This window comes from Gigantopelta aegis, chromosome 6 (assembly GCF_016097555.1).
Source record: "Gigantopelta aegis isolate Gae_Host chromosome 6, Gae_host_genome, whole genome shotgun sequence".
Lineage (NCBI taxonomy): Eukaryota > Metazoa > Mollusca > Gastropoda > Neomphalida > Peltospiridae > Gigantopelta > Gigantopelta aegis.
Window position 1 is genome coordinate 85209647 of NC_054704.1, and position 24763 is coordinate 85234409.

The following is a 24763-nucleotide window of genomic DNA, read 5'->3' on the forward strand; positions in this document are numbered from 1 at the left end:
GTATATAGCACTACGTGTGTATACCAATTTACAAAAATGTGATAAGCGTACGGAAGTTAAGTAGCAGTTCATTAAAAGTTATCTCCCCGAACATGTGTAAACCCATGTAGAGCCGCCATCGCCAATGACATAATTATTTAGGTAATTTTGTGTATACTGATACAAAATGAGATAAGCTTAGGACATTAAGCAGCACTTCAATAAGTATACCCCCTCCCTCCCAGTAAACTTTCAAAATTGAATTTGTGTTTAACGACACCGCTAGAGCACATTGATTTATTAATAATGGGCTACTGGATGTGAAACATTTGGTAAGAGGAAACCTGGAACATATTTTTACATTAACAGGAAGGTATATTTTATATGCACTTTTCCACAGACATAACATAGCATTTATTTAGTACGGAATGTATGCCAATCCAAAATGTCATAAATCGATGTTTTGTCGAATCAGTTGACATATTGATGCATTTGGTTGTGTTGGTTGTGTTGGGTGTATTTGGGTGTGTTGAAAACATGTTTTCATTTCAGCTTATTTTCGCGCTTATATCAATTAAGGTTCAAACACGCTGTCCTGGGCACACATCTCAGCTATCTGGGCTGTCTACACCAGGACAGTGAGTTAGTTGTTAGTGGTTAGTGAGAGAAAAGAGGGTGTAGTGGGCTTACACCTACCCACTGAATCGTTAAAACTCGCTCTGGGTGGGAGTCGGTACCAGGCTGAGAATCCAGTACCTACCAGCCTTATATGCGATGGCCTAACCATGACGCCGCCAAGGCCGGTGTTGAAAACAAGATACGTGTGTCCACCAGGTCGTGTGAACTCCGCGTAACCCGCCCGCCCCACATTTGTCACCTGTGTGTTTCAACATGTGTCCCAGGTCTTCTAGTGACGTCTGCTCGGTCCGCTGCCGCCGCGTGCCTCCGCCACCAGCAGACGGCACGACCAAACGACGGCTCGTGAGAACTCGGCTTTTGTTTTATTTGTTCCAGCTTGTTAAGGAAGAACTCTGATCCACAGTTCGTAGAATGGGGCAAACAAATTTGTTCTTTTGTGTTGGTAAATTGTCAAATGTTAAAAGTGAAGGCGAACTATTCCCAAACTTGTTTCATATGGAAAACTGAGTGTGAGAACCTTGTAAAGAGGCGTGGTAGTAGATAAGCACAGAGTTGTCAGATTTTGGATTCCAAAACTTTGGGAAACTAAGTGCCTGCTTTCGAAGTCATTAATGCAATGTTGAAAAGACCACCGAGATACAAATATCAATGACAATTCAGGTATCATAATCAAAACTGCATCTCCGTGCAAACATCCCTCCCCCCACCCAATTTTTTTTTTTTTTTTAAATTAAATTAAATTAAAAATAATAAATAATAATAATAATAAATAAATAAATAAATAAATAATAATAATAATAATAATAATAAACCCAAACAAAACAACACAAAACGTTTTGAAATGGTTGTTACTGTTCCTGTTAAATATAGTACACAAGAGTACCTTCTACACAACCCCCTTCCCCTCCATGGACGATATCTATTTCCTGTGTTACTGTTTAATCTTCCCCAGGCTTTTCTACATAATTATAGAACTATGCCCTTCCTACAGTCGCCCGTAAGGCAGTGTTAATATTGTGTTGTTTCTCCTATTTGTATTTATCTCGAGTTTATTCAAGATGATAATTTAACTGCAACATACACGGACGCGATTAGTAACTTCCAAGTATTGTTAAAAATAGAAATGTAACAAACTGGCACCGGAATCGTCACAGACGAAAAAAGAAACAGTCTTCGTTCGAGCACGCTAATAATATACCAGACTCTCTACAAGAGATAGACCGATCAAATTAGTGATAGAAACCAACTAACATACGTCATATAAAAATATCAAGATGTTGTCCATATAAGTAATACTATAAATAATAACAGTATATGCATATGTATATGTATATGTATATGTATATGTATATGTGTATATATATATATATATACATGTATATCTGAACAATAAAACTCACTGTGATTAATGTGTATATAACATATGCACACGACATAGTACAAGGTATGTTTAACCAAATCGTGACTGCATGATAGTACAAGATATTTACGAAAGGTGAGCGTATCATGCTATATTTGTATTTTTAGATTGGATGGAGTTGCATTATTCGGTATTATCATGTATCCTTCAAATAATCTATCACGAAAGGCAAGATTTAAGGATTTTTTTTATATCTAAACCTATTTTAGGACGATTTTATTAAACGATGGTGGTCGGTATGAGGGTCCTTAGTAATTACTATTACCATTGGTGCAATTTTGTAGGTTTTTGGGGTTTTTTTAATACACACCATTCCCAGTTTCTACATTTTACTTTAAAGGGTGTCTTCCATAAATGATTATTTCCCTAGTAGCTTTTAAACTGACAATTTGTACCATTTAGCCCTACCGCAATGGCATTCGAAATTATTTTACAAAGCTGGATCCGTTGCCTGTTATTACAGATGAATATAAAAAGACCTTCTCTTGCCGTGTCACTCTTCTTCAACAAAATCCTACTTTTTGTCCCTTTAGAATAAGCGTAATTTCTTTTGATTTGTTTGACTGGCATACAATTAATAAAAGAAAGCCTGGAAGTTGCATGATTTCTTCTCACATTGCCGTGGTGTCGTTCCCGCGCTGTCAGCTTCACACAAACATGACACTTTGATGTGCACGGAGCTACTTTCTGATCGCTAGTCCCCGGGGGTAGGCCCTGTCTAATTAGCATAGTTGCGTCGCGCACGAAGCCCGACACGTGTCCAATTTGGCCAAATTCCTGGAAGCTACTCACTGGTGACAAAACACAGAGACAAGCTAGACAAAAGGAAATGCGATTCTCAATTTATTCCGTCATTCTTAAAATGTAAAAACACACATGTTAAGGCAAAATAGTTTAATTCCTTGAACCAAGTAAATGCGTAACAGTTGGCTTTTTAAAGAGGACCATTAAAAAGAGTGCAATGAAGCCAAAATGTACTTGCATGTGCACAGGCATACGAGATAACATTTTACTTGGGGATGAGGTGCCCTGACATATTTGCGCATAAGCACTACATGTAGCATGATATAAAGAAGGTTATATAATATATTAGAAAACAGTTAACCCACATAACGCAATAGAAGCAGTACAAAGTATGTAACACTGTTACAGCAGAAGGACCTGATTCAAAATGTTCAGCGTTGTCCTTGAAACTATTTAGTTTCTCTTGTCTTGACGTTACCCCCAACCCCTCGTCTTATATGCCTATGAACATGTGCACGTTAGGCCGTTGTTAATTATTTCAACTCGAGCCAATTTTACAAAACATCGTGAGTTTACGTTTTAACATTTGCTACTGGCAGTTATATCTGTCATACGTTTACATATGTTGGCATGCAGAAAATTGTATCACTATAGAAGGTGGATCAGTGTAAGCAGAGAGAGAATGACCTGTCGTTTAATCTATTCAGTTTTACGTGTTAATGTAGGCTTACGATATTCTATGAAATTGGTTCCTGCTTTGTAAGTAACTATTTTACTCACTGCCAATTTGTTACCAGGATGAGACAAATAGTGACAAACAGACAACACATTGTATAAAAAGATCATGGTAGAAATATGAAATATGAAATAATAGCACTTTTAGCACCTGTATGATACATACCTATATACACCAACGTAATAATCACACAGTCACATCATTATATTATTGTCACATAACGCGCGTGTTAGATTGCATATCTCTATTTGCTGTTAACAGTGATAGTGAATCAACATTATTTTTGTTTTAATGTTAATATTATCGGTAATGGAAAATGATTTGGTGTTTAGGAACCTTGTTACAACAAGAAACTTCCCCAACTGACACCCATCAATTTTTATCTGACACCATTGCATGCGTAGCAAACGCAGTTACAAGTTGTTACAAAAAAAAGACAACATCGAACATTTGCATCCGTATCAGTGTGCGGGGTTTTAGACGTGATTCCAAATAAAAGTGACATATTAAGAAACCATGAACGAAGAATCGTTCTGGGTTTTATCGACATGCGTTGTTGATCCCCGCGTAACCGGAATGACCGGTCTCGGTGGTGTTGACGTCTGTAAAAAAAATTGTAGTTATCACACGACAGCTATAAGAATCACGATATGTAAACAACTTCCTCCCTCTCGCATCACGGCGATCAATCACGATGAAAATACAGAGGAACGTTTCGTGGGGAGATCGATAATAATATCAAGAGGGGTATACAAAACCTATAAAATAGCGGTAAAAATGTAAAGAATGAATGAACACATGATAACTAGCTCGTTGATAAATAGATATTAAATGATATAGCATTGGGTAAAAATTCCGCCCTGGGTTGGGTCTCTGGAGAACGCCAGACACCGTGTCCAGAGCGGACTTGCATCAACCATAATCGGATATTAAAGAGAACCTACCAACCTATACACTGGATAAAGTTTAATATCACGAAGATTAAATCAGGATAAGATATTTTGAAACTTTAAACATCTTGCTTCGTTAATAAACGACAATAGAACACATGGCGTGAAAAGAAATGCAGTTTTGATATACACATAGCATTCGTAAAATAAAATACATTTACAATAGGTCATAATATATTAAAATATCTTTAAAAATAAATACGTTTGCAGATAAGATTATCGTGAAGACAAGTGCTGATTCATTGCGGAAAGTATTCGATTTTGTAGCACAGGACAAAGAGTTAACTGAGCAGGTATATTTGTTACTAAGGCCAACGTCTTAAAGGGACATTCCTGAGTTTGCTGTAATGTTTAAGATGTTATCGACTAACAAAGACTTTTTAACGATTTTCTGATCGTTCTAATATTTGTACTAGGTTAAATTCCATTTTATCTCCTAAAATATGGGTGGTTTTTTTTCGTACGTACGAAATTATTTGAAGACAAAATAAAGTTTGAGCTTCTTACAAATATTAAGACGACCTGAAATACATAGAATATCTAGACACTGATATTCTAAACAAGAAAATATATTTAATGTGTAAGTTTAACAGTAGAAATATTTTATTAGTCGGAAACATCTTACAATGCAGCAAACTCAGGAATGTCCCTTTAATTAAACTCAAAAATACATTATAATTATATCATAAAATTGCATCTGCAACTTTATGTAACTGTTTTACAGGTTCTATTAGTTTGTTTTTAAAGACACGAGAAGAATACAAAATGGTCAACTCTTCAACATCGTATAATCCCCAGCGTCCGGCCTGAATCGGTCTTTGTCCGTACCACTAACTCCTAGACCAGTCTTAACAAACGTTACGTGTCGGTCTTTCGCTGGGTTCCTGTCAAAACCGACGTCTGAGAAGTCTGGCGGACACGGATCACGCTCCAGAGTGCCGCTCGAATATGCCTCGGGGTTGGTGTGGATGGACCGGAAGCAGGGACTCCTCTGCTTCTCCGCCATCTTGGGACTGGCAAAGGTCGTCAGTATGCTGGTTTGAGTGACGTGTGGAGGCGGGTCGACGTTAGTGGAGTATGAGTGGTACGTCCCTTTCAGTCCTGTTCAAAAACACAAAGATTCAATTTTAAAGACACCACTAAAGCATATTGAGTAATTAATCATCGGCTACTGCATGTCAAACATTTAATAATTCTAACATGTAGTATTAAGAGGAAATCTGTTACATGGGTGGGTTTCTTCATTATCAGCAAGGGATTTTGTATATGCACTTTCCCATAGATGTGACAGCACATACCACGGTCTTTGATATTCCGATCGGGAACACTGAACACAAAAGTCAGAGGATGGGTCCACTGAGGGGAGTCGTTGCTTGGACCCAAAAACTTCAGGCGAGCGTTCTACCAACTGAGCTAGGTTCCAACCCTTGTACAAGAACAAATAATACCTTTTAGAAGGATTACTAGATTGTATAGTACATTCAGTGGTAAAGTTAGCATCCGCCCTTTTGAAAAGAACTCACTGGCAACGTTGTACAGTTATTTGATAACAGCATCCTCAAAATCACAGATAATCACACACACACAACTCAAGGCTTCTAGAATTTTTATAAAATCCACTAGCCATGGGATCAATGATTTAAAAAACTGACTAGCCATGATTAAACATTTACTAGCCCTACTTTACTTTAAGTTAATACAATGTTACTAATAGTAATAATTAAATATATCACATAAAGAGGGAAATGGAACTTAAAATCACAAAGATGTGGGGGTGGGGCAGGATATTAATTTTTATAAAATAGACTTAAATGCAGCATTTGACAACTATTGTTTACTAGCCGTCGGACATGGCATTAGTAGTTATTTGGTAGCCCGATTTTGAACATTACTAGCCATGGGAGTAGGGCTACCATAATCTAGAAGCCCTACACAACTACTAGCTTACAACGAATTCAAATGAAAACCGATATAACAAAAACATTATTAAATTGAACGTCTAAGCAGAACTGATGCACCGTAGTTAACTTTGTTTAGAAATGTAAAATGTAGTAACAGCCTAAAGTAAAAACTATATATGTAAACCATATCAATTTATCACTGACTGGTGTCCGGTAATCTGCGAGTAATAATAAAGTTCTGCAGGTCACGGGCTCTGTAACCCCCTCTCCTCCTTTTAGCGACCTTGTCCATGGGAGCCTGATATAGCACCGCAGTTATAAGTCATCAGTATTGTGGTCACTGCCTCCACGTCGAGGTTCCGAGTGGAAAGTGGGGGTGAGACTAGCATGAGATGCGTACCATATCAAACTACAGTAAAAGACAAATTGATTCCACTTTATACCCATTTCTGTTCATCTTTTCCAAACTAATCTAAAAGGAATCAACATGTTTTATGCATATTGTTTTATCGTTCGCGATGCATTTTATATCAACTACACTGGATATAGATGATTATTGTTTGGCTACTCATTACCATTTCATCTGAAACACAAGCTCTTTCCATCCCGGATCGTTCTACGATTACCTCCGATGGAAACGAAGATATTTGCTGGTTTTATAAATAATTCATAAAGGTCTTCTATTCTTAAAAGCAAGTCTAACGTTTGCAACTGATATGTGCAGATATCATTACAAGGTAGCAGGGAAGTAAATGGACCAATTAGCGGTGTCTTACTGTCGAATGTACTACATTGCAGATAGAACCAATTTCTTCTTTTTACAAAGTTCTGTTAGTTTGCAAGCAAGTAAGGCACTTGATATTTCGCAGGACTATACCTGTATGTGATTCATGAGATTGTTAAATGAGATATCACTTCTCGTCGTCTATTTCTGTATAGCGAGTATGAATACAAATCAGGGGTCCAATTCACTAAACTCTCGTAACTTTGCGATCTTGCCGTAGTCCAATACAAAAAGACTGGCGAAGTTACTTAATAGAACTTTCTCAATTAGGTCCCTGGAGTGTAGTGATTTCTTAATAGCCGTGAAACGGCAAATTAGGAACTGTCTGCAGAATTGGAGTCCTGGGTTTTTTCCCAGATTTTGGTTGAACACCTAGGTCAGGTCTGGTCAGGTCATACGTTTTAACGTGCACATTCAGAACAAGCTGTTGTGGCACACGCCTGTCATGATTCCAGGTGTCAACTTTCGCCGGCTTCACCGTCTAGAACAGGAAAGGGTTTTTGTTCGGGGGAGGGTTCCCCCGTGCTGGCATGTGCAAGGGAGTGAGCACAAGCAGCCTGACCAGGGTCGGTAACGGGCGAGGGTTGGTTTTAGTTGCTATTTAATTTGCAAATGTCCCGTATGATTAAGTCAAGTAGAAAATGTTGCGTAATTTCGTGAAGGTAATTTTGACACATAATTTAGAACGGTTTATCGAAAATGGAGCTAATTGGTTGATTTGAACTAGTTGATCAAAGGTAGCTCCTTGCTGGAGCCTTGTTTCAGTTGAGGCCGTGTTCAGATACATTTGAAGCTATCATCACTATAGATGTGATTCACCCAGTATTCTTCTCTATTTTCTGCATTATGTTAGTATAGTGGGCGATCTTTCTTTCTTTCTTCAACTTATGTTCATGCTTATATCCAATTAAGGTTCAAGAACGATGTGCTGGGCACACACCTCAGCTATCTGGGTTGTTTGTTCAGGACAGTGGATCAGTTGTTAGAGGTTAGTGGTTAGTGAGACAGAATAGGGTGTAGTGATCTTACCAATACCCAGTGAGTCGTTAAAACTCGCTCTGGGTATGAGCCGGTACCGAACCCTGTACCTACCAGCGTAACCACTACATCACCGAGGCCGGTTTGGACGATCTATTATGATTTACTTCCCTGCCACCACTAGCCGTATTTATTGTGATTGTCTAAAGAGGATGTTGTTAACTGTTCAGGACTTTGCTTGAACACATTTTGTGTTTCAGGACTTGCTATCCAGGTTTCAAATGGGAATTACAACTAGAGCAGGGGCAAGACATAACCCAGTGGTAGATCGCCAGTATGCGCTACGATGGATACAAACAACAAAATAAACACGTTTTCCTATCAAGTTGGTTTGTAACAGTAATAATATTACCTTTCATTCTGGGTATCTGTACCAACTGAATATCGTCTTCACTACACCCACGACCACTGTCGCTCGCAGTTGTCTCCCCTGATGTGTCGCTACGGACGTCATCGATAGGGCTCGGGTTCTGTTTCTGAAATAAATTGTAACCAGCGATGACCATCTCACAAATTATTGTGTTTAGTTCTGTATAATTAAAGAAATTCATTAAAACGAATGCTTTTCTTCAATAAATTGCAGAAAAATTACGCTATTTATACAGTTGGTGACTGTTATTAACAGGGCCGTAGCTTGGGTTGTTTTGGGGTTTATTTTGTTTAGGTTTTTTGGGTGGTGGGGGTGTTGTTTTTGTTTGTTTGGGGTTGTTTTTTTTGGAGGAGCGGAGCAGATGAATTTTTGGAACGAATGGGCATGGAATGTGTAAAACACTAGGGGTCCGGGAGCATCCCTACCTTCCTCTCCTGGAAATGTTTAAACCTAAAAGGTAGGGTCAACTCAAACAAGAGCCTTATGTGTTAGAAAGATGCATACCCGGACCACCAACACATACTGACACTTTAGCAAATAAAAAACGCGTAATTTTAGAGTTAATAAAAAACCATGATTATTCCTGCTAACTGGGGGCAGCCATTTTGTTTCGTTTTTGTGACATCCGGTGGGATAGCTTGGGGCGAAGTGACGTCAGCTCCTGGCCATCTCCTGTATGTACAGTGTAAACAAAAGCAGTAGTTTTCGACAAGGCGCTTCTCTTTAATCAACCTGACTTGTAAAACAGCATAAATTACGTAATAATATAATAAACTATTTAACTAAATATATTTCAAGTTGCATTAACGGAACAAAATGGGGTTATAGTATTTTTCTCTGTTAAATAATCCAAAGGAAAAATGTACACTATTAGGCCTATTGATATGCTACGTTGGAGCAAAAACGACAACCCACGATACCCAAGTGATAATTTTCTTTTCTTTGGGACTACGTAATTGGTCAGTTCTGTGGTTTTAGATGGAAAAGTCTACTTAATCAATACCATTTAAGGGGCGACAGGTAATATTCCACAATACCGGTAAGTATTTTTGTGTCTAGACAGCGTCAATTAATTGGCTCGTCTGGTTACCAATCAAATACACACCTGCCAATCAGGAATCACAGGTAGAAGCAACTAACAGCATAGACCAATTAACTAAGAAAACACTCCGTGTAGCATTTCAATGCGTAGGTTAATGCATGGACAAAACATTGTTAATTATTTCAACTTGTTGTGTAGCCACTTTGACAATTGTATTTTATTTTGTATTGAAAAATAATATATATAGTGCTGGATATACTTATTGCTAGCTTACTGGGATGTGTATTATTACAGAACATTGCAATGTATGACTATTTATCATCCCGCAAAAACCAGGTAGATTGTGTTTCTCTACTTCTAAGGCTCATTCCTGACGTTACGCGTTAAGTATTACGTAACCACCAGCTCGCCAGAGGGCGTACTCACTGACATGGTACAAAATGGCTGCTCTCGTTATATATAATAGCCGTCACATTTAACCGTTTTATTAATTAACTATACGATTATACTTGTTGGTATTAAGCAATAATGTGCATTATATAGTGTTGAATATGCATGCCAGGCCAAATGCCTTAATTGTCCCTTCCTTTAAGGCTCTGAAATACAATTGTGCAGCCATTTCAGGGAGGTTACATTCTTAAAACGTCAATATCAATAACCAGTAGAAAAAAATTGCCTCCACCCACTCCCACCCCCTGTTAGCTACGGTCCTGAGTCTTAGTTATACATCTATATTTTTACACTAAAACTTACAAACAAATCTTACATACATTTACATTGATATCGAATGAATGCCTGGCTTATTACCGTTATTATCAACACCTACACTATACTGTGCGTCAGAGGGTTCAATAGGTCTTTACTTTACTTATTTATATGTATGGCTTCTCTATCTAGTGATTCCCTCCGGTGACCCCTTAATACACGGAGTAGCACGCGTCCATCTTGGCTTTATTTTGACCATGAGGAGTATGATGTATCCCCTTTATCTCCAGACATATCGTGTTGCTAATGACGCTGGTCTCCGTGCCCAATGAAGACTCGGTCAATATAAAACTGCAATGTCTTAGATCAGTTGTCCGTCTGTGGCGGGTGTAGTCAGTCTGATGGTTTAAATAACAATTATCAATGGTCTGTGTTCAACGAAAGCGAGTAGCCCTCACGTTAACACTGGCGAACGGTTTGTGTGTGTGTGTGTGTGTGTGTGTGCATTTGTGTGTGTGCGTGCGTGTGTGTGCGTGTGTACGTGTGTGTGTGTGTGTGTGTTTAATGGGTTTTTTGTGGTTTTGTTGTTATTATGCATGCGTGTGTGTATACGTGTGTGTGTGTGTGTGTGTGTGTGTGTGTGTGTGTGTGTGTGTGTGCGAGCGTTTGTGTGAGTGTATGTGCGTGTGTGGTGTGTTTTTTTTCTTTAAAAGAACCCCACATAAAACAACAAGAGTAGTACAATACAAATAAAACTATGACACAGTAATTTGGTGCACATCTAAACATTCAGGGTACTCTGTTATATGCTTTCGAGGGGAGGGGGCAGAAGTAAATTCAGAACTTGAACATAGTACTGTGCCGTCTGTAAACATTTCTGTGACTACTTTTACGTCGGTACCATTGTAACAAAAATACAAAAAGTATTATCATATATGAAATTGTATTCCTCTACAAAGCCATGGAGTCTTTATCAAAGACAACATATCATGTTTATCGTGTAGACAGAAACAGGAAGTCTGCTGAATCTTGTGCTAAGCACCTAAGGGCGTAATAAAGATGGTCATTAAAGAAAATGTCTGGTCAATATATTATTATTATTATTATTATTATTATTATTATTATTATTATTATTATACGATTGTGTTCAATGTTTAGGTGGTATTTCAAGATACATGACTTCTTAGCAGGTTAAGTGCTGATCTAATGCGCAGTTGGTCTGGGAACGATCCCCGTCGGTGGGCCTACTGGGCTATTTCCGGTTTTAGTCAGTGCACCACGACTGGTATATCAAAGGCCGTGGCATGTACTATCCCGTCTGTGGGATGGCATATATAAAAGATTCTTTGCTACTAATGGAAACATGTAGCGGGTTTCCTCTCTAAGTCTATATGTCAAAAGTACCTAATATCTCTAGGAGATCCTATACTGCACAATACATTCTGTTACAATCCATTAAATAGCCTCTATATCCTGTCCCACATGTGCAATATTTTCACTTTGCCAGACTTTCAACTCATACTGTTCGAGCATTCATTTTTCATTTTCTTTTAATAACAAGAAAGGTATATATTAATGTGATATTCTCATAATTATTACCGGCATTTATTGATGGAAATATAACAAAAGATATGAACGTAGTTAATATATACATGTACCAAAAATGTCAAAATAAACTAGAAATTATGTCTTTGCCACAATCGACAGACCAAGAGCCAGCATCCGTGTGTTTTGGGCCTAACATGCAGTCCCTAGAAAATCAATTACATTTTTGTATTCTTCCGCACTGGACTAATTACACAAGGGTCTGTGTAAGTGAGGTACAAACGAGGCACAAACTGTGCAGCAGACTGGTGCTAACTCTGATAAATTGGATAGGTCAACAACCCGTCGACGAGTTCTTCAATAAAAATGCATCGACATGAGAGTGCGAGTCTTCATTAATCAGTGGTCAGTCCGGACCGTGAGGTCAGGACACTGGACACAGATGGGCAGCGCTTATCTCTATACCAGTATGACACATAGTCTCTCTCTCTCTCTCTCTCTCTCTCTCTCTCTCTCTCTCTCTCTCTCTCTCTCTCTCTCTCTCTCTCTCTCTCTCTCTCTCTCTCTCTCTCTCTCTCTCTCTGTGGCGTAATAGGTAAGCCACTATGTATAACTGGTGGTTATTAATTTGGTAGATATTAATTAGTTCACAGCCCTGTACATCCTCCCACCCAGAGCGAGTGATATTCATATAATATTTACCTTTGTTTCACACCTAATAGCCGATGTCGTTTTTCGTGCTGGGGTGTCGTTTAACATTCATTTATGTTTATGTATTCATTCATTCATTCATTTATTGATGCCAGAGAGAGAGAGAGAGAGAGAGAGAGAGAGAGAGAGAGAGAGAGAGAGAGAGAGAGAGAGAGAGAGAGAGAGAGAGAGAGAGAGAGAATGAGTGCAAAGGACTCATGGGGGATGAGTAAGGCCATTAGACCAATCTGTCTCAATAACCAGTAAGAATAATCACTGGCACATTGTCGTGGATAGTTGAGATGTGCGTCTAAGTCAGCGTATTTGAATATTCATTAGACACAATTTAGACAAAATAACAGTAAATAAATAAATAGATAACCAACAAAAAATTGAGGTTAAAATGAAATGGAAGTTTTCACGCAGGCCATTCAGAACAGCAGTTCACCAATGAGACCAACTGTGTATTAGTTCCATTCATGATTTTAAACGGTTTTACACACACAAAAGGTTTTCATTTCTTGTCTTTCTTGTTCATTATAAATAAAACTATATCAATTTAGGCGATACTTTACATGTATTTTTTGTAATTTTCACTTCTGTCACACTTTCATTTTTGTTTGATCCCAGGTGACAGTTTCATTTAACTATTTCCCTTGATGGACGTAATTGGTTGGTCTCGCTACGGATGCTAAATGGCGCGACACGCGTGCAAAATAGGTTTCAGTCTGCAGAAAAACTCTGCTGTCAGACCTAATGGGTTCGCAGAGGGATCTGTCCGCAAAAGTTGCAAGGGCGCCAAATGATGTGCGCCGGTTCAATGGGCCGCTGTATCTTTTATTGACCCCGTCCACAATAGCGCTAATCAGGTTAGCAAACACTGCCGCCGAGCATTACACACCGCCAAACAGCAGCGACCGCTCGCCACCAGTGTGCGCATCAGATACCCAGTCCACGTAGTCCATCTGGCCGTGGTTATTTCCTCCTTACAATTCCACTCTCCATTGATCGTAAATCCGGCATTGATCATAATTTTTACAGTCTTTATGGAATTGTTTAACTTAATATTAACTTTGCGCTTGTGATGAACTCTATGAAACATACCCAAACACGCGGCCCTTTTAAGCCACTTCCTGTTGATTGATATTTATAGACTCTTGTTGTCTGAAATAAGGTCAGCCGGTGGGGATACTTTGATATATAAAGAAAGAAATGTTTTATTTAACGACACACTCAACACATTTTATTTACGGTTATATGGCGTCAGACATATGGTTTAGGACCACACCAGATTTTGAGAGGAAACTCGCTGTCGCCACTACATGAGCTACTCTTTCCGATTAGCAGCAAGGGATCTTTTAGTTGCGCTTCCCACAGGCAGGATAGCATAAATCATGGCCTTTGATGAACCAGTTATGGATCATTGGTCGGTGCAAGTGGTTTACACCTACCCATTGAGCCTTGCGGAGCACTCACTCAGAGTTTGGAGTCGGTGTCTGGATTAAAAATCCCATGCCTCGACTGGGATCCGAACCCAGCACCTACCAGCCTGTAGACCGATGGCCTAACCACGACGCCACTGAGGCCGGTACTTTGATATATAGCATAATGTCAACCAATTTCAACACGCTGTGATTTAATTTGAAAAGAAGACAGTAAGAAAACAACTAAAACACATGTACAAGAACAGTATATATATTTAATTTGATTTACTGATTTTTTTTAATGCAGAAAATATGAAAATCTAATATGGAATGACTATTGAAAAATCATACTGAATTGTGTGGAAGGTGGTGAATCACTCACTCATTCACTCACTCGCTCACTCACTGTCAGTCACCCATACCTCCAGCCATCCACCAATCCTGTCAACTGTTTCTCCAGCTTTGGAGCAATCTACTAAACCACTCCTTTAAATCTGCACCTTATTTCCCAATTAATTATGATATATCGGGTGATTCCAAAAACAAAACAAAACAAAAATGTACCACCTTGGAAGGTGAATAGCGAAAAAATGTATGCAATACGGAATATTAAAATTTTGCAAGAAACCAGTAAAAAATGTTTTTCATACATAGCTTGTTGTTAAAATCGTGTATAGTACAAATATTAATGTAAATTTGCAGTTGAATTGAGAAATTACTCGACATGTACTGTGTGCACTAAAAACCTTCATCTTCCATCACACACACCAGAACCACCCCCATCCCACCCCGAACCACATTACTTTGAGATCTCTTTATTTATGTTCCTCACGGAAGCTATTAATGATCACGTTTTTACAATATGGTTAGAGTTTATTGGTTTCCTTTTGGGGTTTGGGGGGTTGGGGGGTCGGTTGTGTGTGTTGGGGGGTGGTGTTGGGGGGGGGGGGGGGCTTTGTTGGTTTTTGTAATAGTTTTATTGGGTTTCCCCCCAAGTCAAATCAATAGAACATTTAAATCTTATTTTATTATATAACCGCTGCATGGTAGGTTCTTCCCTTTCGACGTGTCCTGTATCAAAAATACCGCGAATCAGTACTCCACTTAAGTTGTAAACTGCATACCGCGAATTATAAACGTTTAGCGTCCATTCATTTAAATACTCCGCAGTAATGTAACTTTATATTAACCCTAATTAATACTAATACACGTACATGGGTTGCCTGATTTATATTTTAGCGTTATGGAAGTGCAAGCTAACAAGCCGTGTTTTTGTAATGTGTTTTGGAAGCTCTCTGTAGTTATATTTCACTCGAAATATAGCCTTTGTGTCCAGTCTTGTGTAATTGCGACTAATGCGATATTTTAGGATTATTATCGTATAATGTGCCCGCTGCACTTACGGGATGCTAAGGATCGATTCGGAGAAACATTTGGCATTTGCCTTAACAATACCTTAATCTACTCATCATTACACGCTATACTACTTAATAGTTGTTAAACGACGAAAGTCCTTTAAGTATTCAATTTGTTAAAAGCAATAAAGATTTCCCTGAATTATTCATTCATGTTCCGGCAATCCGAGTTCGCGCCAAGTTCATGCCGATTCCACCAATGGGGTTACGGCTAGTAGGTTTAGTAAACACTAGCGCGCGTTATGACCGTGTCAAGCTCACAGTTTTAGAACAGTCCGCATTTACGTTTATTAATTTAGCATAATGGTATGGGCACCTGTTGTACGATTGCGTCTAGCTCGGTACTCACAGGAGAACAACAACATGTCACCGTGCTAACAAAATCGATATAACCGCATGCATAACATAGCATTTGATATGATTTTATTCCATAGAAAATCTATTTAGAAATTGCTTTTATATAATCCCAGTGGTGATGGCTAAAACACTGATGTGTGTAGCTCACTCACTGTTTGGCACAAAAGCAATAATAATATAAAAATGGTGAGCTTTTTAGCTGCAATTTGGAATATGTTTTTTTAATAATTTAAACATTCAACAGTTTTAATGAAATGACACCTCGTGGCTGGAAGCCACTACGGAATTCCTAAGTAAAAACAATCACTAAAATAACCGTGCACCTTGGGCTGAAACACTCACAAAAAAACAATATGCTTTTCACATGTTTACTAAATTACTATAGTCTTTCCCACGGGGAACGCCTTTTTTATACTATGGAATTACTACAAGTTATTTATTTCTGAGCCGATCGATTTCTACATTGCACACAGAGATAGTAGTTTTTATTATTTATTTCCAAAACACATTTACAAAAAACATTGTTCATGGAGGATGGGACGGATTATTGAATTTGTTTTTAATTAACATCTACATGTTGAAGAATGTGTGGGAGTCGAACACGTTTGGTATGCTTCCGTCAGATAATTCTCTAAGCATCACCGTCAAGCAGAAAGTAAGGGAGCTCTCTCTCTCTCTCTCTCTCTTCTCTCTCTCTCTCTCTCTCTCTCTCTCTCTCTCTCTCTCTCTCTCTCTCTCTCTCTCTCTCTCTCTCTGTGTGTGTGTATGTCTCTCTTACTTTCTACTTGACTCGCCTTTCTCACACGGGAGACATATATCACGAGAGAGAGAGAGAGAGAGAGAGAGAGAGAGAGAGAGAGAGAGAGAGAGAGAGAGAGAGAGAGAGCGAGACAGACAGACAGACAGACAGACAGACAGAGAAAGAAAGAGTCGGAATAGTTATGGGTGTTGATCTCTGTGTATGTGTATTACTGGACACACTCCTATGGTATTAAAATGCAGCAATACACCAGCTGAAGTAAGCGGCTGATCAAATATAGGGTTTTACATACAAACCGACTTATTAAGTGACACACGACACAACCAATCTGCCATACCCATACACATTGATAACAATCAGTCGCAGAGCATTCCTGCGAGTTATCTGAAACCACAACGGGTTCGTTTGTCCCGATCGATCCACAGACCTCTTCCCTACAAATTATGTTTGTCGCTCTGCCGCTCTTTGTCTCTTAATTTGCACTGTGACAGCTGTTTGCAGATTGCATTGTGTATTATTTAAAGAATGAAACAGAAACAGTATTGGACACGTTTACTAATAACCTGAAGAACCGCTTACACTGATGCACTTGCAGTGATGTTAAACTGCTGATGTCCGGAGATAACATGGGTATAACATGGACATGTAAATTAATCAAAAAACGTAACATCGATTCTGTTGGCTAATCATTTCGGTCCATCATGTCTAGCATTAATAGGATGCAAGACAGTAGGAAATAAGGTAAAAGCTGAGACAGGAAATTCATGTTTTAAATATTTCAGTAAGAAAAACATACTTCGACAAAGAATGAGTCTTATTTACCACAGCCTTCAGTCCTTCACCTGACAAAGAATGAGTCTTATTTACCACAGCCTTCAGCCCGACCTTCTCCTGACAAAGAACGAGTCTTATGTGCCACAGTCTTCAGCCCTACCGTCACCTGGCAAAGAATGAGCCTTATTTACCACAGTCTTCAGCCCGACCTTCACCTGACAAAGAATGAGTCTTATTTACCATAGCCTTCAGCCCGACCTTTATATTACAAGCAATGAGTCTTATTTACCACAGCCTTCAGCCCAACCTTCACCTGACAAGGAATGAGTCTTATTTACCACAGCCTTCAGCCCGACCTTCACCTGACAAAGAATGAGTCTTATTTACCACAGCCTTCAGCCCTACCGTCACCTGGCAAAGAATGGGTTTTATTTACCACAGCCTTCAGCCCTACCGTCACCTGGCAAAGAATGAGTCCTATTTACCACAGCCTTCAGCCCGACCTTCACCTGACAAAGAATGAGTCTTATTTACCAGTCTTCGGCCCGACCTTCACCTGACAAAGAATGAGTCTTATTTACCACAGCCTTCAGCCCTACCATCACCTGGCAAAGAATGAGTCTTATTTAACACATCCTTCAGCCCGACCTTCACCTGACAAAGAATGAGTCTTATTTATCACAGCCTTCAGCCCGACCTTCACCTGACAAAAAACGAGTCTTATTTACCACATCCTTCAGCCCGACCTTCACCTGACAAAGAATGAGTCTTCTTTACCACAACCTTCAGCCCGAATTTCACCTGAAAAAGAATGAGTCTTATTTACCACACCCTTCAGCCCGAATTTCACCTGACAAAGAATGAGTCTTATTTACCACAGCCTTCAGCCCGACCGTCACCTGACAAAGAATGAGTCTTATTTACCACAACCTTCAGCCCGAATTTCACCTGACAAAGAATGAGTCTTATTTACCACAGCCTTCAGCCCGACCGTCACCTGACAAAAAATGAGTCTTATTTACCACAGCCTTCAGCCCGACCTTCACCTGACAAAGAACGAGTCTTATTTATCACAGCCTTCAGCCCGACCTTCACCTGACAAAGAATGAGTCTTATTTACCACAGCCTTCACCTGACAAAGAATGAGTCTTATTTACCACAGCCTTCAGCCCGACCTTCTCTTGACAAAGAACGAGTCTTATGTGCCACAGTCTTCAGCCCTACCGTCACCTGGCAAAGAATGAGTCTTATTTACCACAGCCTTCACCTGACAAAGAATGAGTCTTATTTACCACAGCCTTCAGCCCGACCTTCTCCTGATAAAGAACGAGTCTTATGTGCCACAGTCTTCAGCCCTACCGTCACCTGGCAAAGAATGAGCCTTATTTACCACAGTCTTCAGCCCGACCTTCACGTGACAAAGAATGAGTCTTATTTACCACAGCCTTCAGCCCGACCTTCACCTGACAAAGAATGAGTCTTATTTACCATAGCCTTCAGCCCGACCTTTATATTACAAGGAATGAGTCTTATTTACCACAGCCTTCAGCCCAACCTTCACCTGACAAGGAATGAGTCTTATTTACCACAGCCTTCAGCCCGACCTTCACCTGACAAAGAATGAGTCTTATTTACCACAGCCTTCAGCCCTACCGTCACCTGGCAAAGAATGGGTTTTATTTACCACAGCCTTCAGCCCTACCGTCACCTGGCAAAGAATGAGTCCTATTTACCACAGCCTTCAGCCCGACCTTCACCTGACAAAGAATGAGTCTTATTTACCACAGCCTTCAGCCCTACCATCACCTGGCAAAGAATGAGTCTTATTTAACACATCCTTCAGCCCGACCTTCACCTGACAAAGAATGAGTCTTATTTATCACAGCCTTCAGCCCGACCTTCACCTGACAAAAAACGAGTCTTATTTACCACAGCCTTCAGCCCGACCTTCACCTGACAAAGGACGAGTCTTATTTGCCACGGCCTTCAGCCCGACCTTCACCTGACAAAAAAAGAGTCTTATTTACCACGGCCTTCAGCCCCACCTTCACCTGACAAAGAATGAGTCTTCTTTACCACAACCTTCAGCCCGAATTTCACCTGACAAAGAATGAGTCTTATTTACCACAACCTTCAGCCCGAATTTCACCTGACAAAGAATGAGTCTTATTTACCACAGCCTTCAGCCCGACCGTCACCTGACAAAGAATGAGTCTTATTTACCACAACCTTCAGCCCGAATTTCACCTGACAAAGAATGAGTCTTATTTACCACAGCATTCAGCCCGACCGTCACCTGACAAAAAATGAGTCTTATTTACCACAGCCTTCAGCCCGACCTTCACCTGACAAAGAACGAGTCTTATTTATCACAGCCTTCAGCCCGACCTTCACCTGACAAAAAACGAGTCTTATTTACCACAGCCTTCAGCCCGACCTTCACCTGACAAAGGACGAGTCTTATTTGCCACGGCCTTCAGCCCGACCTTCACCTGACAAAAAAAAGAGTCTTATTTACCACGGCCTTCAGCCCCACCTTCACTTGACAAAGAATGAGTCTTATTTACCACAGCCTTCAGCCCGACCTTCACCTGACAAAGAATGAGTCTTCTTTACCACAACTTTCAGCCCGAATTTCACCTGACAAAGAATGAGTCTTATTTACCACAACCTTCAGCCCGAATTTCACCTGACAAAGAATGAGTCTTATTTACCACAGCCTTCAGCCCGACCGTCACCTGACAAAGAATGAGTCTTATTTACCACAACCTTCAGCCCGAATTTCACCTGACAAAGAATGAGTCTTATTTACCACAGCCTTCAGCCCGACCGTCACCTGACAAAAAATGAGTCTTATTTACCACAGCCTTCAGCCCGACCTTCACCTGACAAAGAACGAGTCTTATTTATCACAGCCTTCAGCCCGACCTTCACCTGACAAAAAACGAGTCTTATTTACCACGGCCTTCAGCCCCACCTTCACTTGACAAAGAATGAGTCTTATTTACCACAGCCTTCAGCCCGACCTTCACCTGACAAAGAATGAGTCTTCTTTACCACAACCTTCAGCCCGAATTTCACCTGACAAAGAATGAGTCTTATTTACCACAACCTTCAGCCCGAATTTCACCTGACAAAGAATGAGTCTTATTTACCACAGCCTTCAGCCCGACCGTCACCTGACAAAGAATGAGTCTTATTTACCACAACCTTCAGCCCGAATTTCACCTGACAAAGAATGAGTCTTATTTACCACAGCCTTCAGCCCGACCGTCACCTGACAAAAAATGAGTCTTATTTACCACAGCCTTCAGCCCGACCTTCACCTGACAAAGAACGAGTCTTATTTATCACAGCCTTCAGCCCGACCTTCACCTGACAAAAAACGAGTCTTATTTACCACAGCCTTCAGCCCGACCTTCACCTGACAAAGGACGAGTCTTATTTGCCACGGCCTTCAGCCCGACCTTCACCTGACAAAGGACGAGTCTTATTTGCCACGGCCTTCAGCCCCACCTTCACTTGACAAAGAATGAGTCTTATTTACCACAGCCTTCAGCCCGACCTTCACCTGACAAAGAATGAGTCTTCTTTACCACAACCTTCAGCCCGAATTTCACCTGACAAAGAATGAGTCTTATTTACCACAACCTTCAGCCCGAATTTCATCTGACAAAGAATGAGTCTTATTTACCACAGCCTTCAGCCCGACCGTCACCTGACAAAAAATGAGTCTTATTTACCACAGCCTTCAGCCCGACCTTCACCTGACAAAGAACGAGTCTTATTTACCACAGCCTTCAGCCCGACCTTCACCTGACAAAGGACGAGTCTTATTTGCCACGGCCTTCAGCCCGACCTTCACCTGACAAAAAACGAGTCTTATTTTCCACGGCCTTCAGCCCCACCTTCACTTGGCAAAGAATGAGTCTTATTTACCACAGCCTTCAGCCCGACCTTCACCTGACAAAGAATGAGTCTTCTTTACCACAACCTTCAGCCCGAATTTCACCTGACAAAGAATGAGTCTTATTTACCACAACCTTCAGCCCGAATTTCACCTGACAAAGAATGAGTCTTATTTACCACAGCCTTCAGCCCGACCGTCACCTGACAAAGAATGAGTCTTATTTACCACAACCTTCAGCCCGAATTTCACCTGACAAAGAATGAGTCTTATTTACCACAGCCTTCAGCCCGACCGTCACCTGACAAAAAAATTAGTCTTATTTACCACAGCCTTAAGCAAACCAGTTTCTTTTGTCAATGTTCAATCAACTAGAAATTTTAGATATATAAATATCAGGAATCTGAACAAAACATGGCAAGACAGCAATGGGAAAAAGTAATATTGGGAGATAACCCACTAGACGTTAAATCGATGGCAACAGCATCGCACCTCCAGCAAACATCAAGAAGTCTATATACTGTTATACCATACATGTAATAGCTACGATGTATATTGTGTTATATTCCAGACTCTTTGGTTTGAAGAATAACCGAAACAGTCAGTCATGTGATGTGATGTCACGACCTTTAACAACAACAGAAAGACGTTTATCAAATTAGACTGATCCACGGTCGTTTGTACAGCATGCAGCTAGACGGTCTTCGAGTGAGCTGCATCCGGTTCCAGAGCATCAGCAAACAGAAATCCTCGGACGTCCAGGACAAAGAGGAAGGGCAAACAGTTATTCTTTGATGAGCTACTCGCCGTCAATACATGTATATAAAAGCTTTTTCAGGAGCTTTGGGTATAAACACGAAATTGTTTTAGATCATCATTGTAGTTTGACCTCTTTTCTGAAATATGATTTCTTGAATTACGACTTGACATGATTGAAACCTTGAACAGAATAATATACCATTCCGTCCATATTCCTGATATGTCATAGGCAAGCCACGGGACCGTATGGTGTTAATCAGCAGGCGCGGATGCAGGATTTCTGAAGGGGGGTGGGGGGGGAGGGGTACAAATGTGATGACTGATCTCTCCCTTTACACAGCGCGCCTCTTGCAGCTGAACACATCATGTTCGAATTTATGGTCGGTTTTCAAAAAGGGGGTCAGTAACCATAGATTGAGTTCTTTTTTATTTTTGTTTGGTTGTTGTTGTTGTTGTTGTTGTTTTGGTTGTTTGAGGTGGGGTTTTCCCAGTGTAATTAGATTTTTTTCCAAATTACGTGTCACAACAACTATTATTATTATTATTACTATTATTATTATTATTATTATTATTATTAAAATAGTTTAGTTATTTGTTTCATTGACGACTGATATGTATTTTCCTGTATGTGCTAAATGTTCGCATCTCTGCACAATACAGAGTCGAATGGGCATTTGTCAAATAGTGGTTGATTTCATGAATCTCTATCTAGTACCTCGTCTATAGGACAGCCACTCCCGAGGCTTTAGTGGATAGTTTATCCTTCTTACTCCGTCCAAAAGAGGATTGAGGTGTGGTGAAACAAGCCTTCCCTTCATGCGTATCATATAATTCTAACATTTTACTGTGTTAAAAAAAAAAACAGTCGTAACCAGGGGATAATTGTTTATGACTAACTCTATGATGTATACATTAATTTACAAATCATTATTAAAGAAAATTGCTGTTATAATGTTATATATTTAGCAGGGCTAGGGAATTCAGATGCAGTAGCACGGCATCTGGGATTTAGTTTTAAAATAATACCGAACACGTCATAATACATGGCATTTAGGTCGTCTGCGACTGCGTATTAGTCTAGACGTGTATCAGCCACAGGGACGTTTTGTTAAAGGTACTTGTTCTCCTTGCAACATGTTTTGTTAAAGGTACATTAGACCCTTTACCACATTGGGTGTTTTTTTTTTTTTTTTTGGGGGGGGGGGGGGGTGGGGGGGGGGTTGTTGGGGGGGTTGTTGTTTTTGTTTTGTTTTTTGGTTAAAGTTACTTGTTCTCTTTACAACATGATTTTTGTTAAATCACTTGGTCCACTTTCATCATGTTTGTTTTTTTAAGAGACTTTGTTGACTTTGCTGTCATGGCTTTTTTGATGTAAGGAATATGTCTTTCTAAGGTAATAAAGTATTGTATTTTATTGTATTGGTATATTATTTCTGGCAAAAAAAAAAAAGAGAAGGTTTTTTGTTAAGATAATATCGTCACATGTAAAATGTATACATTAATTCACAAATCATTGTTAACGAAAATTGCTGCTGTTATATATTTAGCAGGAATTCAGATGTTCGATATCGCATCAGTTTTTATCTGGGATTTAGTTTGAAAACAATACTGAAAATGTCATAACAGTTACAGTACATGGCATTTACGTTGTCTGCGAGTGCTGATTAGTTTAGACGTGTATCAGCCACGGGGACGTTTTGTTAAAGGTACTTGTTCTCCTTGCAACATGTTTTTTTAAAGGTACTAGTTCTTCTTACAACATGTTTTTGTTAAAGGCACTTGTTATTATGGCAACATGTTTTTGTTAAAGGTACTTGTTCTTGCAACATGTTTTTGTTAAAGGTACTTGTTCTCATTGCAACATGTTTTGTTAAAGATATTTGTTTCCTCACAACATGTTTTTGTTAAAGGTACTTGTTCTCATTGCAACATGTTTATTTTTAAAAGGTGCTTAGTCTCCTTACATGTTTTTGTTAAAGACACTTGCTCCCATTTTTGTTAAAGACACTTAGTTCTCTAGCAACAGGTTTTTGTTAAAATCACTTGGTCAACTTATAATATGTTTTTTGTTAAAGGCACTTGGTCAACTTACAACCTGGTTTTTGTTAAAGGTACTTGGTTCAGTTTGCCGCCATGTTTTTTTTTTATGTAAGACAAAATTATTTTTAGGATAATAAAGTATTGTATTGTATTGTACTGTATCGGCAAAAACGTAGTTTCGTGGCTGAAATAATCGTGTCAAATAGTATATAATCATCTAGAGATCCGTCCCGCAGTTCACGACTCAACTTTCTGAAATAGTATTTGGGGACCAGTAAATATTTACGTTCGATCTTATTCAAAGAGTTTTGTATTGTAATTTATCATAACTATTTACTAGGATATCTTTTTTATTATTTCTGTAACGTGTTTAAAACACCTTAATGACATTACAATTTTGGCTCTGAACTAAGAGTCACGCCAACATAGTATTTAACCGTCATGGGTCTGTCGTTCAGATTCTACAGACATTAGCTTAACCAAGTTCAAAAATGAATAAATTATTCTAAGAGACTACAAGTTCAACCAGAAGTAGTGCCCATTGTCATAAGAGGACTTTAATACCATGGTTTAGCTATCATTATACTCCTGTCCTTGATCAGTGTTTTACCTCTCATTACAACCGTGTCGTCGACACATTATCCAGACGTCCACCCGATCCGGGTTAAACGATGGGACGTGTGTCCCTCGAGTCGCAGGTGTTCTCCAGGAAGAGTATAAAGACTTCATTAAGAATATATTAATATGGTAAACCGTTAGTCGATTTCCAGTTAGAGCACGTTTA

General features: G+C 39.5%; 1 protein-coding gene across 1 annotated transcript in view; it reads right to left on the reverse strand.

Annotated features, from left to right (window-relative positions):
* Positions 1–5034: 5034 nt before the first annotated feature.
* Positions 5035–24763, reverse strand: part of LOC121375982 (putative protocadherin beta-18) — a 46952-nt gene continuing 27223 nt past the window's right edge. The window contains exons 4-5 of the mRNA XM_041503730.1: positions 8544–8667; positions 5035–5569 (exon numbers count right to left, since the gene is read on the reverse strand). Coding sequence (XP_041359664.1) covers positions 5238–5569; positions 8544–8667 — 456 coding nt within the window. The 3' untranslated portion in view covers positions 5035–5237. The remainder of the gene's footprint in view (positions 5570–8543; positions 8668–24763) is intronic.